The following is a 19,966-nucleotide window of genomic DNA, read 5'->3' as shown; positions in this document are numbered from 1 at the left end:
TCTCTTGAAAACCGCTTATGCCATTCAAACACACGCGCATGAGACAAAGTTTCATCTCCGTTAGCCTCGGTTAACATTTGAGATGTTTCCTCCGCGGTTTATTTCTTAAATTTCACAAGAAACATGATGTTGATTCGCTGTCCGGTTTTTACATTAGACATTTTTCCGGCAAAAATACAGTTGCACGTGTTCACTCAATGACGCAGTACTCCCAACTGGCGTGGTCGGTTAAGTCGAAATTGGCCGCATGGATAGAGGAGATGTAGTTGTTGCCAACTCCATTCTGTTTTCAAGCTACACATTTAGTTTTTTTTTTCGGGGGGGGGGTCACACCTCGTATATCGCCGTATTATACTCGCATTAAGGGGACTCATACACCTTAAACCCCTCATGATCTTCGAATATGTGACTGTTGGAAGAATTAGGATATTTTATTTATTTTAAAAGCAATTAGTTCCAACGTTTTACAGCTGACTACATAATATAGCTGCTTTGGAAACTAGTAACCAGAAAGTTTGTGTTCCCACAAATATTTTTGTAATTTAACCCTTTTTGTGACAAAATATTTTGCCATGCTTCCACCTTGCGCGCATGGTATTTTAAAAATGGCTAATGGTACATACTTAAAATTGGATGGAATTCTTTATATGGGCATTATTAAAAAATAGTGCCCATATAAAGAATTCCATTCAGTTAAAAATTTGAACCAATTCAGTTAAAAAACTGAACCCAATTCAGTTAAAAATCTGAACCAACAGTCTGATGAATATTTTAATATTGAAAAATTTTATGGACGAAAACATTACAAATTTTGTTAATAAAATACATTTTATAAACTCAATATAAAATAAAAATTTAACATAAAAGTTTTAGAATTTTAGGTTCACAGTAGTTTCCAAATGTTATAAAAGCTATATATTAAATATGGAATTAAATTATGAAACAGAATGTTTTAAACTGTGCGCGCAAGTTGGAAACATGACGAAAAATGTTGTCACAAAGCGGATTAAATTATAAAAATATTTGTGGCAACACAACCTTTCTGATGACTATTTCAGAAAGCAGCTATATTATGTAGTCAGCTGTAAAAAGTTGGTACTAATTGCTTTTAAAATAAATAAATTATCCCAATTCTTGCAACAGTCACCTATTCGAATATCCTATGGGTTTTAAAGTTTATGAGTCCCCTTAAATTTATTTAGTTCAATAATTGTGTTTACCTTTTTTACACGTAATAGAGGTTGCTTATAAAGTTGCTTTCAAGTTTGAGATATAAAGAAATTGCTCATAATTGAATACAAATATGAGATACAAATAAATTACCCATAATCAGTTAGAAAATTATGTCAGTATCAATGAGAACTGGGGTTGAACCTCTGATATAACAAAAGTTATATTACCGATTTCAAAATTATGCAGGTACAATTTTTACGTGAGTTATCAAAATTTCTTGAAATTTTAATGGGTAGTTCAGAGATATCTCTCACGCAAACAGGAAATTCACATTTATATGAAATCTAAATTTACAACGGAATTATTTTTAATCTTGCCAGCACATTATTCTCTTAAAATTAATATGTCATACATAACAATGTATAGCATTGTATACAAAAACATTGTCTATATTATTCAGAAGCTTCTAATACAAGGAATATTCTATACTGTAAGTATTAGCAAACTATCTGTTTCTTTAAATGACAAAAATTTAGATAGTTGTTTTATGCGATTTGTTTAAAGTATTTGCAAAAAATTGTAAAAGATTTTTTTTTCTTTTAAAATTTAAACAGCGAGTGGTATGCAATAGGTAAACAAAGTTATTAATTTAAATAAACTTCATAGTATAATATGGCAAGATATAAACAAAGTTATTAATTTAAATAAACTTTATAGTATAATATGGCAAGGTATGGTGTGGACATATAAAGAAAAATAGCTCTTAAATATACGATGAGTAAACAGAATTATTAAACTAAATAAATTTGATATAATTAAGTCAAGTTATGATACAGTCATGTTGTAAGGATTCTAAGTTTTACTAACGTTTATTTTATTTTAAATCTTTACTATCACTTCTTATTTTCTACTTCCGGCCAGAATTAAAAGCTTTAACTTATTTATGCAAATTTGTCTTGCCAAGTACTTAAGTTGTGGCTTTTTGCCAAGCAAGAGAGAGGAAGAAGTTATTAGAAGCAGGCCGCTTGCCATAGTAGTTTTACTCGGTTGCTGGTTGCCTTCAAGGCCAGAGGTTTAGTCCTCTTGATGAGTTCAAACGTATCGTAGTTTTAGCAGCTCTCTGTACTACATACGGATTTTGTTAAATAACGGCCAATCTTAAAGTTAGGCACTTGTATATTAATCCAAAGTTAGTTTTAGTTATAGTTTAGTTAATATTTTTATATTCTTACGTTCAGACCACAAGTGGTGGGTCTCTGTATTTCGAAGTACCGGAAATCGCTGTAAAGATAGAAAAATAAAGGGTTTCGTATACCCTTCCTTTGTGTATTGTCTACTTCACAATTTATTGAACATAGCTTGAGTAAGCTCCCTGTTCCGAGTCAGGACAGTTCATGTTTCCAAAGCAAGTAAAGAGGAACACAAGTCCTGATAATGTAAAGAAAAATATGTATTGACGGCGAAACGCCACGACGTCGAAACGACGACAGCGAATAGTCCCATACCCCTATTACCCTTGTAAATAAATTCTGAGTTAGTGATTACAATAAAAACGCTCATAAGGGAAACATTCAGTCAAATGATTGAAAGCCTTTCCCATTTTGGGAATTAGAGTTACAATTTGTTTTGTTTACAAATTAGGTTCGTAAACAGGCAAATTATTAAAACACATAAAAACAGGCAAACAGGTAAACAGGCAAATTATTAAACAAAGTTATTAAAACTATAATTTGTTTATTTACATTCAAGGAATTTTTCATATCAGTCGAAAGAGATATGAGTGAATATTCGTTGCGAATTGTAATAGTACTTGCAAAATATGAGTAGCAGAATAGGATTAAATCATTAAATCATTCTTAGAATGACCGATTAATTAGAGAGTTCGGATAGCTGAAATTCAAGTAACCGAAGTCTTATTGCTATATTCTGAAACTTCACCATATAATAGTAAGCTAACAGCATTCAAGATATAGTTCTCAAATGGTTTACAGTTTCCACTTTAATGCCTTAATAGAATAAATTCATTCCTGGGTAATCCACAGAACGAGCAACCTAATCTAAGCTACCTGTCTGTTAACAGCTTCTAAACGTTTATGACTGAAACTCAACATTAACTTGTATAATCATTCTATAAATTATTTAGTATTATCTACTTCGCTGCAGCATTATAATTATACTAGACTGTTAGGAAATTTAGATGTGGTTTCTAAATAACACTTGAAGGGACTATACATACATACTTTCAAGTGTTTGCTCTTATTAAAAGCTTATTAAAATACATTTGCATATTAATGATTAATTTAACATATATTTATTACGTAGAGCACTATTATACGAGGCGTAGTCGGAAACTAAGTACAGTTTTGAAAAAAAAAAAAATAGTAAAACAATTTTTTCGAATCCAATTTTATTTTTACATGAAAATACATGTCTTAAACTATTTTTCAGCATAGTTTCCGCCAATGATCAAACACTTGTCATAGCGGGTGACCAGTTTTTGTATACCATCGTCAAAGAAACTTCCCGCCAGTTTCGATAACCACGACTCCACAGCATTTTTCGTGTCATCGTCAGATCCAAAGCGCTTGCCACCAAGCTCGCGCTTCATGTGCAGGAACAAGTGATAGTCGGACGGCGCCAAGTCCGGGCTGTACGGCGGGTGATCGAACTGCTCCCAATGAAACTGTCGAATTAACGATTGAGTGATACCAGCAGTATGGTGCCGAGCATTCTCATGGAGCAGCACAATTCCTTTACTGAACATTCCTCTTCGTTTGTTTTGAATGGCACGCCTTAGTTTTGTTAAAGTCTCACAATATCGTTCCGCATGAATGGTTTCACCTCTGGGAAGAAATTCAGTAAGCAAAACGCCTTTCCTATCCCAGAAGACAGTGCACATGATTTTTTGTGATGACATTGTCACTTTGAACTTTTGTTTTCTCGGAGAATGAGTGTGTCTCCACTCCATCGACTGTTGTTTAGATTCTGGTGTGAAATGACACACCCAAGTTTCATCACCTGTCGCAATTTGGTTTAAAAAGTTTTCTCCCTCATCACTACCGCGTGAGAAATATCAGGGCACTACCAAATCGCTTTGTTTTGTGAACATCAGTGAGCATTTTTGGAACCCATCGGGAACACAGTTTGCGATAATTCAAGCGGTCAGACACAATTTCGAACAAAACAGTACGTGAAATTTGTGGAAATGCCTCTGAAAGAGTTGTCATTGTGAAGCGTCTGTTCTCATGAATTGCTTCATCAACTTTCCTTACCAAATCATCGGTGACGACAGAAGGCCGACCACTCCGAGCCTCGGCGTGGACATTTCTTCGACCTACATTAAACATTCTTACCCACTTTCTCACCATTCCATCACTTATCGCGTATTCACCGTAAACTTCTGTCACTTGACGATAAATTTCGGCCGGTTTAACATTCCTCGCGTTCAAAAATTTAATCACACAACATAGAGCAACCAAATGGCGACAATTGAAAGTCAGTGAACAAGAAAGACTAGTGCGCATGCGTGGGACGCCTACCACAGCGCTGCGACGGCGCTAGAATGAAACGGTACTTAGTTTCCGAATACGCTACGTATTATATAATACTACACTGTAATTTTTAATAGTATGCAGATATATTATTATTGCTATTGCTAAACATATGCTTCTTATTGCATACTGACATAGACATCCATATAGACATGAATGTTTCAGCACCATATTTATTTCTCCTGAAACAAACAAAATAATAATAACAATACTGGTCAGTGATACCTTTGCTTCTATTAAGAAGACACTTTATAACAAATGAGGATTATCTCTAATAAGAAAAAATGGCTGTGTAGAAGAATTTCTAGAGGAAAATAATTTATATTAATGTTACACATGAGAATAACTATTAAAGTAAGCCTAATCCTTTATTCGTTTAGTTAGGATTCGAATTCGGATCGAAAAATCATTGTTCAGCGATATTTATCTACTCGACCAGAGGTGGGCAATGTACACTCATGTCCATAAATTAAGGATAATTCGGAGTCACGCGGAAATCGAACTCTAAAATAAATATATCACCTGTAAAATCACTACACACATCTTCAAGAATCATATGCAAATTTCAAGAAGTAACCAGATGACACCAATGGTACGTCACAACGACCAGAGTGTAAGAGAGTGATATATAAGGAATATAGGCAAAGAAGTGAAATTGTTCGCAGGCGCTTTATAAGCATTTCAGTGCAATAACCGAATAGTTATGACACAAAGGACGCATTTGGATAATTTTTTACGTGGTAGAATTATCGACCGTCTGGAATGTGGGCGTACCCAACTGGAAGTATCAGACGAACTTGGAACTGCCCAGAGTGTCATCTCCAGGCTTTGGCAACGATTCCAAAATGATTGTAATGTCAATAGACGTTACAGCACAGGTCGCCCCACAGTTACAACCCCGAATGAGGACCGGTATTTGGCAGTTCCTGCCAAAAGAAACAGGCGGAGCACAGCCTCAGACCTGTCTCGTCAGCTCTCTTCAGCCACTGGTACGAAAATTTCAAGGCAGACCGTGTATAGACGCTTAGGGTAGATTGGTCTATATGCTCGTAGACCTGTCAGATTCGTTCCACTTACTGCAACTCACTGTCGGGTGCAGTTAGCCTGGAGTAGAGAGCATGCATTGTGGACACCGCAACAGCGGGCTTGTGTGATGTTTTCCGACGAGTCCAGGTTTACTTGCAGTCTGATTCTCCCTGGACTTTCATATGCAGAGCTCCAGGTACTCGTTACCACCAAGAAAACATCACTGAACGACACCGTTACGGTGGTGCAGGTGTGCTCGTTTGGGGTGGAATTATTCTGGGTTCCGGAACTGACCTGCATGTTCAAATTGGAACCATGACAAGCCAAATCTATCGGGACGTCATTCTGCAACAACATGTACGTTTGTTTCGGGGCGCCATGGGCGCACAATTTGTGTTTATGGATGGCAACGCCCGTCCTCACCGTGCAAACATCGTAAGCGAATGCCTTCAATCGAAGGATATCACCCGTATGGACTGGCCAGCATTCTCACCGGACTTGAATCCAGTAGAGCACGTGTGGGACATGCTTGGCCGACGAGTTGCAGCCCGTCAACCTCCTCCTACATGTCTACCGGAACTTCGGAGAGCATTGCTTTTTGAGTGGTGTAATATCCCCAAGATCAGATCGATAATGTAATATTCAGCATGCCTAGGCGTTGTACGGAATCTATTGCATGATCTGGGAGACATACAATGTATTAACAATCATACCAACCATATAATATTGATTTTTTGTAAATAGTTTTTTTTTTTTTTTTTTTTTTTTGTAATTTGCTCCAGGGAGAAAAAATCGCTATTTTTTTTAATAATATCAAACATATAGCATCTTTTTTTGCTCTTTACCTTTTGTTTAATAAATAAGCTTTACAAATCAGTCAAATTTGTTTTGCTTCTAACTCTTCCTTTGCCTGATTTTGCATTATCCTTAATTTATGGACATGAGTGTAAAACAATGAAATTAATTTTTATTGACTTCGATGTCTTAACTTTAAATAAATAAATTAGTTTTTTAATGCCCAAAAATTAAAGAAAGAAGTATTATTTAGTTAAAACAAAATACAAAATTTATTTCTACTTAAAATAGAATCAAAATAAACAGCATACTAGAAAAGTTTGTTTGGTCTATATATGCAAGAGCCCACTTGTTAGATTTAAGGAAAAAGAAAATAAAAATAGAAAGGCATATGCATGTTAATAATTTTTTTCTTTTAATATTCATAAAGAGTATATTTGTAAAATTATCTATAATGATATGTCGCAGAATTAGATGAAAGGAATATGTATAACATGTTTCTTGACTTATTGTAACTAAATAAACATGATATACACATTTAGGTAAATTAATATAAGAGTTCTTTGAAATATATTATCTAGTTAGAAACTGTTTTATGCTTTATATAACTATACATTACTTTTATTAATGAATAAAATAAAAAGAGAATAAATTAACATCAAATTTTGCATTGCCTTTAAAAAGAACAAACTATCCCAGGGTCCGGATTATTGGGATTCTATTGTATCACCTTACCTTTTCCAATTATGGAACATTCTGCCTCGCAGAAGGTACTAAACTACCATTGCTTTTTAGATGTTAGCGGTGAGATAAAATTAGCGCTGTGTTTTCCTTTTTAATATTCATCAATATGCAAGTGTTTTTAATCTTCATATGTTCAGGATTTTAACTAAAAGATTTTTTTGGTAATTACACACATGTGCAAAATTAAGAGAATTTGCATATTATGCCTAATTTCTGAAAAAGTAATGGACACTTTTTAATAAAGTTTGGATGAATATACATTTAGAACAGATAAAGAGATGCACCGTACAAAAATCATTTTACCTACGCTTGAGTATCAGTAAACTTCAGGGTTCAGAGATGCCCAAAATCCACGGTGTGGTATCAAACTTAAATACCAGACAGATCCTGCACGTGACGATATACTGGACAGGAGGCAGACTAGGAGTCCCTGTGGCATTCGAACCTACTCTTGCAACAGGGTAGTTTTTAACACCAGTGTGGTTCTCGGAGGAAGACTACAAGATGAAATTGCTCTTCCAAGAGCGTTCCAGGTATACTGTATACGATTAAGGTCAGGAGATGTGGCTGTCAAATTTATGCGACGAATAACTTCGCTTTCCATGTAATCGTCGACCATCTGGGCCTTGTGTTGACGAGCGTCATCGCCCATTAACAAGACCCCAGGATTACCTGAACCCGTCAAAACTCAAACATAGGGCTCCAAGATCCTTTCTCTATTCATCATAGCAATCAGGGAGCAGTTGTCAAAGAGATGGAGGGGTGTGTGGTTGCCCAACGTAAGGCCTGCTCACAAATGTTGCATCTCCCGTAATGATCATTTTCCCTAATGAGGGAGGTCTAATATCATGTTCCAAGATCTTTCCAGATACAGATACACCTAGAATCAGTATTCAGACTGAATCTCGGCTCATCAGTGACAGTCACGATGCTCTACTGAAGTCTGGTTCAATCAGATCTGCACCAAGCTAAACGCATTCTCTTGGGTGCTGCAGTGAATGAGACGCAAGCACAGTATCTTTTGGCATTCAGCCCTATCTCATGAAGTCTTCGGGCAACAGTAGATCCAGAAAATTTGGTTTCAGTGGCAGCATACAACTCCCGTGAGATCTGTGAAGCAGTAGCAGTCTTGCATCGCCGCACTGAAAATGCCAAATAAAGATTCTCATTCGTCGTTACGGATTTTGGTCTACCATTTACGGGTCTTTTCTATATGGATCCAGTGTCCTGGAACTGTGTCCACAAATTGCAGACGACGCTAGGCATTCCACTGAATTCTGTAGCCACCTGCGCTTGTGCCTCAAATCTACAAACAATTCTTCATCTCATTCCGCCATCCATATGTTCGTGGCTATTCATTTTACCTAATAAAATTTACGTGAGAAACAAGACGAATGTCGTGAAGGTGGACAGGCACACAAATCTTCGAAAAACCTTCGTGCACTTGCATCCCCTTCAGAATCACTGCTCCCCAGACAAGCACGTGTAGGATTACGTATTCGATTCTGAATACTTCCATAATACTTCTGTAGCAAATTTACTACCTTTGGTTTAATACGCTTCGTAAAAATAGACATAATTTGCAAATTCTCTTAATTTTTTACAACTGTATACGTTTGGGAAAAGCTTAATTCTGCCGGCGTAAAGAATGTAATGTACCAGTATTGCTCGCATATCCACTTTATCATCTCAATCCCCGATCTTAGTTTTCTCTTCCACAAGCCAAGGAATTTATACTTCCCAAACGTAATTAACAAACATAGTTCATCTTTCTCACTAACAGTAAGAGATACGATTTTATTAATGTTTATGCTTACTTTTCGTAAGTCTCATAGTCTTCGACCCTTCCCATGGCGAGACGAGGCCGTCGCATGTGCCGTCGGCAGACTGAGACATCTGAATGAGTTCTTTGCCCGGCAGATAATCGAAAACCTGTTATTTCGAGATGAAAAACACATAAGGAGAAAGTAATTAACAAACACAATGAAATTAAATCACACTTTTTTAAACATAACATAGTACGCAAATTAATTGGCACAAAGCGATTTTCTTTTTTCAGAAAATTTTAAGCTGGTTTCCAGCAGGTCTCTTAAAACAGTCTTTTATATCTTAACGTTGTCTAGACGTCTGATTTTGGCTATTTAAAATTTATTTAGACAACAAGGTAAAATTATTACACCATTTTTAAGCTTGTTTCTGTGAGAAGAGGAAGTTACTTTTGCATACGTTTTAAATACGTTTTGCTTTCGTTCATTTCAATGCACTACAAATGGGTATAATGACTAAAAAAAGAGCAAAGATTATCGGACAGTACAAATATTGATTCGCTGGTTGTGCTCAAAAATCGAGTTCCTCGAGTCCCGAAAGGACACAAAGAAACTGGATTATTTTCTCCAGAAAGAAGGGCTAATGTGGAAGAAAAAAAAACTCCAAAATCTGAACAATTTGTACCGACATTAAGCTATTATTTTCTGGCAGAAGACATAAAAAATGTGCAATGCCTTCGCCGGGACTCGAACCACGGACCTCTCGAATAAGCGCCGAGTGTGTTGACCACTACACCACGAAGGCGGGAGAAATACCTTATTAAATTCTATTCCATAAAGGAATTATTAATCCGACAAAACTTAAAGCCTTTAAAAGAGATCAACTATCCACTGGTGTTGATATTTATCCGAGAAAAACCTGTTCAAAAGTAAATTTTTCATATTAAAGCTATTATTGGGAGCCAAAAAAATGCAAAACAAAACCACAGATAGCTTTAAAACAATGTCATTAAAAAAAGGTCATTTTCAAGCCATAAGACTCTTTTATTTTTTCAATATTACATATCTAACGTTGTTAGAGGAAGCAACGGTGAGATAATAAGATCTCAACATTTCTGACAAACCGTAATGTAAACTCCAAAATAAATGCCTTGGGGTTTTTTGACTGCAAATGCCACTGGAAATCTAGTTCGTATTTGCAGAATAATAAATTCATCAAAATATACAGAAATTTTAAAACATAGGATTGTGCCATTCTCGAAAACCTTCGCAGGGACATTTCAACATAATTAAGACACAATAACACGCCGAATAAATACCAATTCAGAAGTCAAACAACAAAAATCAGCGTTATATTTACAAAATTTTCACAGGACTAGTTTAGACGGTTTTACCGAACCACCATCTTCAGCTGCAAAACCGCAAATGTACAAGATAGGAAATAATGATTCTAGTTAACGATCCTAATTCCAATCCAAATTTGCCTTCGGCCTTTAAAGAAATTATGTTTTAGTTCTCGTTTCACCAACAGATGGCGCCACTTGCTTATTCTTGTCCAGGCTTTCTTATCTTATCTAATCATTATTTCCTATCTTGTTCATTTGCGGTTTTGCAGCTGAAGATGGTGGTTCGGTAAAACCATCGAAACTAGTCCTGTGAAAATTTTGTAAATATAACGCTGATTTTTGTTGTTTGACTTCTGAATTGACATTTCAACATGTCTTACTTCATGCCACAATTCGAAATCTGTCAGAAGGTTCACATTAGAGAATAAAATTATTGTGCTAGACTGGCCTGGAAATTCAACGAACTTTAATCTGGTTGGAAACTTAAGACACATTCTGAAGGAATAGCTTAGCAAAATGGATTGAACAACAAAAGATCGCATGATTAAGAGTACTATAAAGGCGTGGTGATTCCATGATAAAAACTTAAAAAGTATAGGCATGAGACTAGTAGATTTAGTGCCTAAGTGCATTGTAGAAGTTATTTCTGCTAAAGGTGGACATATTTCCTACTAATTTTAATATTATTATTATCACTGTATATGAAAGGTACGCATATAAATTATTAAAAAATCGCTTTTTCCCGATTGATTTGCACGCTATAGTCTATAGAAAATGTCAACTTACGAAACATCGATAAGCATTGCTCTCTGTGAACGATTGTTGAAAACTTTTCCTAGTAGATATTTTTCCCACCAAATAATGTGCAGATCCTTCTTTCCACACAGCTGTGCATGTTAGCTCCTCCACTAAGGACAAAAAAAAATGTGGTTATAAAATGTTTTTTATCAAACAGAACTCTTATTATGTGTCTTACTATCTTCTTAACAGTATATATCTATGTGTTTCATAAAAAGAATAAAAATGTATCTTCTCATTCACAGAATTACACTTGAAAAGATAAAAAAAAAATTAGTTCTGAATCTCTGTTATTTAGTTTTTTTTAATATTTGCAAAACAAACTGCTCATACGCTAATTATTACAAGCATATTATTAATGATTAAAAATTAACATTTTAAATTTGCAGATTGACACCAGGCTATTTGGCCTTCACTCAAACGTGAAACAAACAAAGTAACAACATAATATCTGAATCAATGTATTATTTTCTAAGCACCAAAACTTTCAAAACAATATGAGAAAAAATTCTCGTTATACAGACATTTATAATGTATGCTTCCATTACCTGGTTACCAATAAACTTCTGTGGTGTTACTTATATCTAGAACTATATACCGGAAATATTAATCTGAATTTTATTATTCGATAATAAAATTCAGAGCATGTATATGCCTTTATAAAATGACAAAATTGTGAAATATCACAAAATACGCAAAAAAAATTCAAAGGAACATATCAGTATTAGAATTAAATCCGAAGTATTAATATGATGGCATTAAAAAAAAAGCTTTAAAATAAGATAACCATAATTAGATGTACTAAATTTATAGTTTATCAATGAATTCATTTATTTAAAAATAATAAATGTATCTAGAAATGTTAGAAATTTTGTTTTTGAAATCTCTTGCTGCGCATACATATTTTGCAAAAATAAATAAATACATAAACGAAGCATCATGAAGAACGTGATTGTTTTATTGAACTTATGTATACGCAAAACTCATGCACAGGTAACAAAACTTGGTCAGTCAAATCAGAACGGTCCATGCTGGTTGTGGATGATGTTGAATTTGTCGTCCAATCATATCCCATACGTGCTCAATGGGAAAATATCGAAATATCTCAAAGGCCAAAGCAAGATTCGGTACTCTGTAGAGCGCTTTGCGTGATAGAATGAGCGTTATCCTTTTGAAAAATGCTTCCTGGAATATTGCTCAGAAGCACAACTGTGGAATTACCAATTAGAAGTACAAATTTGCTATCAAGGTGTGTGGTATATGGACGAGAGAGCTCGTGCTCTCACAGGAAATTGCTCCCCTGATCATAACTCGTGGTATATATAACAATGTGCCTAGCGTAGGTCCAATATGTGAGTAAGCCACGGACAGCTTGCTTCTGAGTGCTTGCCAAATCTCCTTTCAACCAACATACAGCCATCATTCATACCAAAACAGAACCGCTCTTATCTGAGAATACGATATATCTCTACTCGACCCTTCAATAAGCTCTAGCTTGACCCGCCCGAAGTTGCAGAAGGTGGTGATTTGGAGTTCGTGGTATGCTGGCTACAGTGTACTTGCCTGACAGTGTGAAGGCTGTGTCGCTGATTGTTCCAGCGTGTTTATAGTAGGTCTTCGACAACTGTAAAAAGTGACTTTGGATCTGTCCTGATTAATATTGGCCAAATAAAGTGTGTTTCGATACTTCATCAAGTGTTGTCGTTATTCACTGCAAATCCACACGAACCCTGTACGAACGTGAAGGAAGAAAATAACGTAACAACTGGTGTCAGAAGAATAAAAAGAAAAACGCAACAATATAAATAAAAATGAATCTTTTCTTACCACTGCTTTCTGTGCCTAAGACATCAGCACAAGCTTGGAACCTGAACAGTAAATGAGAATCATCGGTGCAAGAATCTATGGTGGATACGGGATAGTGACACTCTCCTCGTCCTCTGGTATATGTGAAGGTGAAAGGGCCACGAAGTTCACACGACACTGGCTCAGCATCCACTGCATACACCAAAAAATTACATTTAAAACCTTTTACTTTTCAACGTTTAAATTTAAAAGCTTACATTCATTAAAGCTTATAAAACGCTTATATTGGTAATAATTTTAACTTGATATATTTCTCAAACTCCTGTTATATGTAACTTATGATTTCATAAAACGTAAGAACTCGCTCTATAAAGTTACGTATACTGACTTAAAATTAAAAACGAAACGTAGGGCAACAAGTGTAAAGGAACATAATATAAAGATCCATTCAGAGCCGTGATCCGCTTGAGAAACTCTGTTATCTTTTTCCGGTCCTTTAGTAGAAACCACAGAATCTTAAAACAATTAATTTAAGAAACATAACTAATTACTTTTCAGCTATATAAAACCTTCGAAAACAATCACGTTTATAACCATTCCCGCTTAAAATGAGTTCATTAAACTAACATTGTTTACAGATGAACTACAAACAGATGCTTTCAATATAAAACGCTTAAAAACTATGGAAAACATTTTTCGTCAGGCTATTAAAATATGTTATACGTTTTCCTTTACAATATTAATTCAACTATGGTATAATCTGGGCCTCGGCAACCTATGACCTGTGTGCCACGGCGTGATTCATTTCATAATTTCAAATGAGTCGCCTGAATTCCGAAACTAAAGTATAATATGTAAAAGTAAATTATCATAAAACGTAAATATGAAACGAACACTTGAAGAACCAAAATATATTACAACTGAAAATAATTAATAACAATGAATGGCATTTTGTTGGATTAAAGTTGCAGTAATTAACATGCATTTTTATTTTGAAAAAATAAAAAATTGTAACGTAACTTCAAAGAGAAATCGATAAGATTGGCAACGCGGATCCCTAACCCATACTTCTGAAAAATTAGTTTTTCCATTTTGTCCACATTCGGTTCAAATTATAAATGTGAGCAAATATTTTCTATTATATTTTAAGAAGAAGGAATCTTAAAAACTCAATTATATATACTCAACAAATCTCCCCAGGATCTGAACCACGGATCTTCTAACTTATAACTGAGCGTTTTAATCAATTATACCACGAGAAAAAGCGCGGAGAAATGGAATGATTCTTTATTTCCCCCACGTAAAGGTTGAATGGGAAGAGGGGTGAGAATCAGTCGACGAATCCAAGTGGTGACGAGGCATCATCCTTCATATTCTTAATTTAGTCATTATTGCACAGAATAATTAAGTTCTGCGGAGAAAGAAAATTGAAGACTCAGGTTTGCTTTCGGCAGGATTCGGATCATGGATCTTCCAGGTGTTAACCACTTACACCAGACTTACTGTACCAGATTTATCAGTTTCAGAAATGCAGCACTGGATGTGGAAGTGTCCAAAATAAAAGCCTTAAAGGGGCTCATACAGCTTAAACACCTTATGATCTTTGAATATGTGATTGTTGCAAAAACTAGTATATTTTATTTATTTTAAAAGCAGTTACTTCCAACTTTTTACAGCTGACTACATAATATAACTGCTTTAGAAATTAATAACCAGAGAGTTTGTGTTGCCACAAATATTTTTGTAATTTAATCCGCTTTGTGACAAAATTTTTCGTCATGTTTCCACCTTGCACGCATGATATTTTAAAAATGGCTAATGGTACTAATTGAAATTGGATGGAATTCTTTATATGGACACTATTTCTACCTGAACCAAAAATCTGATTAATATTTTAATATTAAAAAATTTTATGCACGAAAACATTACACATTTTTTAAATAAAATACATTTTTTAAACTCAACTCCAAATAAAATAAAACTTTAACATGAAATTCTTAGAATTTTTGGTTCACAGTAGTTTCTAAATGTTATAAAAGCTATATATTAAATATGGAATTAAATTATGAAACAGAATGTTTTAAACTGTGCTCGCAAGGTGGAAACATGACGAAAAATTGTGTCATAAAGCGGATTAAATTATAAAAATATTCGTGGCAACATAAAATTTCTGCTTACTATTTCAGAAAGCAGCTATATTATGTAGTCAGCTGTAAAACGTTGGAAGTAATTGCATTTAAAATAAATACGTTATCCCAATTCTTGCAATAGCCACATATTCGAAGATCTTATGGGTTTTAAGGTGAATGAATATCCTTAATTTCAGAATTGGCAGATCTTCACAATAGCTGGAAAAATATGTGGAGAGAAGTATTTTCCTTCTTCAAAAACAGAAATTAAGCTATCTGGAAGACGCAGGGAATGCAAAATGCAAAAGGAGGTTTCTTATGATTAGGATGCCAATTTATCACTATAAAATAAGAAAGAGTCACCTGAAGGAGTGCATTTCAGGAAGTCTGTTTTCTAGCAACTTTGGATAATGTTGTTTCGTTCGTTTTAATGCTGCAATGAATTTTTCTATGAAATGCAGCTTTCCTTCAAAATACCCAACAGTTTAAGAACTGACAGAACTGAACTTCATAAGAACTGACAGAAAAATTGGTACTTCTTGACAGATCTAATTTCCAGTTGATAACAGGAAAGATCTTGGAGACGATTTATATCCCAGGTGTTCCTCGATCTAATTTTAGACGAAACCAAAATACAAGTTGAAGCTTCTGGATTGCTAAAAAACTTACAAACTACATGGATTGCTTCCAAATGAACATAGCAATGTGCATAATCTGTTGACAGTTCCTGTTAATGTCGGCCGTGCGGAGTGATGATTCAGCAAATTAAAGCTGCTAACAATGTTTTTTTATTAGATCATAAGCCTAACTAACAGAACTGGCAGTGAGTCTGTTTTAGTCAAGCTGGTTAATTCCAATTATGTGATTCAGAGTTTCGCCAGGAATTGAAGAAATTAAGAATAAAGATTCGATCTGAAATAACAGGGGGACCGGAAAGTAATGTCGCTTTCTTACTTTAAATTCAAACGAATACATTTTTAACAAGTTTTTATTTTTAATCAATAATATAAACACCCTCGTTATCAACAACCTTTCGCCATCTAATGAGCAGATTTTCAATCCCGGACCGATAAAAATCAATTGGGTTTTGAGTAAAATCTCTCGAGAGGACATTTTGGACATCATCCAAATTTTCAAATTTTTTGCCACTCAGAAAATGTTGTAGGGATCCGAATAAATGGAAAACCAATGTTGCGATATCGGGAGAGTATGGTGGGTGAGTATGGTAGTACCTCCCACCTAATTCATTCATTTCTTCCAGTGTTCGTCTTGCACAGTGTGGTCTTGCATTGTCGTGTTGCAGAATGACGCCTTTTCTGTTGACAATTGATATTTTTCAGTTAAAGATTGGTTCACTCCATCCAATTGTTCACAATAAAGGTCTGCATTAAGGGGACTCATACACCTTAAACTCCTCATGATCTTCGAATATGTGACTATTGCAAGAATTGGGATATTTTATTTATTTTAAAAGCAATTACTTCCAACTTTTTACAGCTGACTTCATGATATAGCTGCTTTGAAAACTAGTAACCAGAAAGTTTGTGTTGCCACAAATATTTTTGTAATTTAATCCTCTTTGTGACAAAATATTTCGCCCTATTTCCACCTTGCGCGCATGATATTTTAAAAACGGCTAATGGTACATACTTGAAATTTGATGGAATTCTTTATAGGGGCACTATTTTCTAACTGAACCAACAATCTGATGAATATTTTAATATTGAAAAATTTTATGGACGAAAACATTACAAATTTTTTTAATAAAACACATTTTATAAACTCAACTCAAAATAAAATAAAAATTTAACATGAAATTTTTAGAATTTTAGGTTCACGGTAGTTTCCAGACGTTATAAAAGCTATATATTAAATATGGAATTAAATTATGAAACAGAATGTTTTAAAATGTGCGCGCAAGTTGAAACATGACGAAAAATGTTGTCACAAAGCGGATTAAATTATAAAAATATTTGGGGCAACACAAACTTTCTGATTACTATTTCAGAAAGCAGCTATATTATGTAGTCATCTGTTAAAAGTTGGTAGTAATTGCTTTTAAAATAAATATGTTATCTCAATTTTTGCAACAGTCACCTATTCGAACATCTTATGGGTTTTAAGGTGTATCAGACCCCTTAACAGTTTGTCCAGGTTTCAGCAATTCAAAATGAACAATTCCGCGAATACTCCATCAAACAACCAAAAGCGCCTTTTAGGGATGTAAACTCTTCGTAACCCCTATTAAAACTGCCTTTTGAGTTTTGCATTATCAGATAAGACTTATATTTTTTTGTCTCCACTAATCAAACGATCAAAAAAAGGTTCTGTAGGGTGCCGTTGAAGCAATACGTGCACGTGATGGATAGGTTGGGCTTTGTTCTTTTCGGACATATTATGGGGCACTCAAACACCTGGTTTGCTTATTTTTCCATCCTGCTTTAAATGTTCTTGGATGGTCGACCAAGGTTGGTTAAGAGTGTTTGACATGGATTTGCTTCCACTTCTGCTCTTAGCTTGTTGTTGTCGACAGGCGCAGAAACGACATTACTCTCCGATCCCACTATTACCTCGCACTCTCCAAGATCATCGCAGTTACAGAGTTCCGTTTGGAGACCGGACATTCGCTAAAACATTTACACTGCATTGTTATGTATTATGATAGATCTTTGTGGACTTTGTGCAATCAGAAGGTTTGGATGTGCAGAGATTATTTGCTAAAATATTCCTCATGGAAGGAAGAAAACCTATACGTTCGATATTGGCGGGCTACAGAGTTGATGGAGTTGACATCCAGCGGCTAAATTCTTATTTATTAATTTCTTGCACAGTGTTTATTTTTATTAATGTAGTCATATGTTTTCCGTTTTCTGGTTTAGATGTAATTGTTATTAGTGTAATGAAGCTAATTACTGTTTTGTCTCTTTGTATTGTTTTTCACACTTCAATCTCATGGCCAATGATGTATAATCAAGGGCTTTGGAAAACAAAAAAAAAAAAAAAAAAAGGAAAGAACTAGGAAAAGAACAAGGAAATCACCTTCATTCAGAGGACAAGGTCTATTTATTATAAGCGCCTTTTATTGTTTTAAATATAATAACCACTTAAGCAGCTAGCTGTCTAAAATAGTTATTATTAAAAACGTCGTACTGATTTTAAAGATTCCAACTCGTATATCTCCTCAGGTACAGTTCACGAACAGAGATGAATAACTGCTTTCTCGCTTTTATATCATTCAGTTTATTAGCAACAGACATATTTAACTTGAAAGAAAAATAAGATATTTTACGGTCTGCAGAATGACAACACATTTTCAAGTGGAAGATAAAAATATTTTATTCAAGCCAGTGGCAACACACGTCTTTTGAACGTCCGAGTTCTGTGATTAAATTTAAACGAAAATATCTTACGCTTTTACGAATTGCAATTTTATTTTTAAATCATGAATTTTATAACTTACTTTGAAGCATAAATGTCTTAACGCTTCGCTACGATGCTTTTAGGTAAACGAGCGTTCTGATGACAAGCCGAAAGTCCTCTCGAGAGGCTGCAGGAGAGGACAGGTGGGAGACCTTTGAACTGCCCTCAGGTGTCTTCTCCCTTAAAATTGGGACGATGACTTAAGAGTTAACAATAAAAACCTAGTATACATTTACGGTAATGCAGAGGTGCTGGCCTCGCTTCAACCTGTATCTGGATTCGTACTTATCTATATGTGTCAATGTAATCTTTACAATAGTTAAAAGTAAGTAACAATATGCAGTTATTATCTGTGTATAATTTTCTATAAGTGTCCGCATACTTTCTTTACAGAACAAGGACTTTTTTCTTTCGGCGGAGCCGGATATAACACCTCAAGAAATTTTCCAAATCCTTCTTATGTGATTACGCATGCAGCCGTGCTTCAACACTGGTATCCTGCTCTGCGCTATCACGTAAAATGATTTGAATTCGTTTCATTTCATTGAAATAGTATCTTTAAAAATAATGCAGAAATGTAAGTCCTTTTGGATTTACCTCATATTTATGAAAATGTTTACTGTTGAGATATTTGTAATCCCATTCTTACTGGTTAAAAGGAAGTATAGCTTTCTGTCACGTCCGATATATTCATTAGCTTATACAGTATCTTCTGGAGGCATACTTGAATAAAGCGGGCGGAGCCCGCGAAAATCCGCTGAACACTGGTAGTTCGATTCAACCTTCGAATACCCGCGAAATGGCTGTCTGCATGGGTGTTTTCGTGATTTTACGCACGGATATCACGTATGCAGTATCTTCTGGATGCATACGAGAATAAAGCAGGCGAAGCCCGCTCAAATCCGCTGAACACTGGTAGTTCTGTCCAACTTTCGAATCCCGGCAAGCGGGCTGGCTGCATGTGTACTTTCGTGATATTCCACATGTGTTAACATGTATGCAGTATCTTTTGCATGCATAAGTTAATAAAGCGGTGCAGCCCAGAAAAATCGCTGTACACTGGTACTTCGGTCCAACTTTCGAATACCACGAAGGCATCCATCCCCTAATGTAGCGGGCTTCAGCCCCCTCAGCTGGCGGGCTTGCCCGCTAGTTATATATTAAACGTTGTCACTCTCTGCTTGCAAATCTGCATGTAACTTTGCTTGTATGTCTCTGCATCTCTGCGTGTATCTCCGAGTATTACTTTGTAATAAATATTTGTTTTCCGAACCACAGCATTTTCTATGTTCAACATTTAGAATTAACTGAACGTTGAAATTTTTAATTCCCAACATAAATATTTTAAATCACTGAAATAAGAATATCTTTCAAGTGATCGCTATTTTAAAAACATATGCATTTTGAAATAA

General features: G+C 35.0%; 1 protein-coding gene and 1 non-coding gene across 2 annotated transcripts in view; both read right to left on the bottom strand.

The window, feature by feature from the left end:
• The window catches only part of LOC118190944 (uncharacterized), a 293,777-nt gene that overhangs the window by 52,347 nt on the left and 221,464 nt on the right, over positions 1-19,966 (bottom strand). The window contains exons 5-7 of the mRNA XM_085812896.1: positions 13,027-13,197; positions 11,188-11,309; positions 9,107-9,221 (exon numbers count right to left, since the gene is read on the bottom strand). Of these exons, the coding sequence (XP_085669022.1) occupies positions 9,107-9,221; positions 11,188-11,309; positions 13,027-13,197 (408 nt within the window). The remainder of the gene's footprint in view (positions 1-9,106; positions 9,222-11,187; positions 11,310-13,026; positions 13,198-19,966) is intronic.
• TRNAK-CUU (transfer RNA lysine (anticodon CUU)) lies at positions 9,788-9,860 on the bottom strand. The gene has a single exon. It is a non-coding gene; the product is annotated as a tRNA-Lys (tRNA).

The sequence above is a fragment of the Stegodyphus dumicola genome, chromosome 1 (assembly GCF_044657685.1).
Source record: "Stegodyphus dumicola isolate Sdum_Otavi_A_Nest chromosome 1, ASM4465768v1".
Taxonomy (NCBI): domain Eukaryota; kingdom Metazoa; phylum Arthropoda; class Arachnida; order Araneae; family Eresidae; genus Stegodyphus; species Stegodyphus dumicola.
The sequence above is the reverse complement of the archived record's forward strand: the minus strand, read 5'-3'. Positions and strand labels throughout refer to the sequence as shown.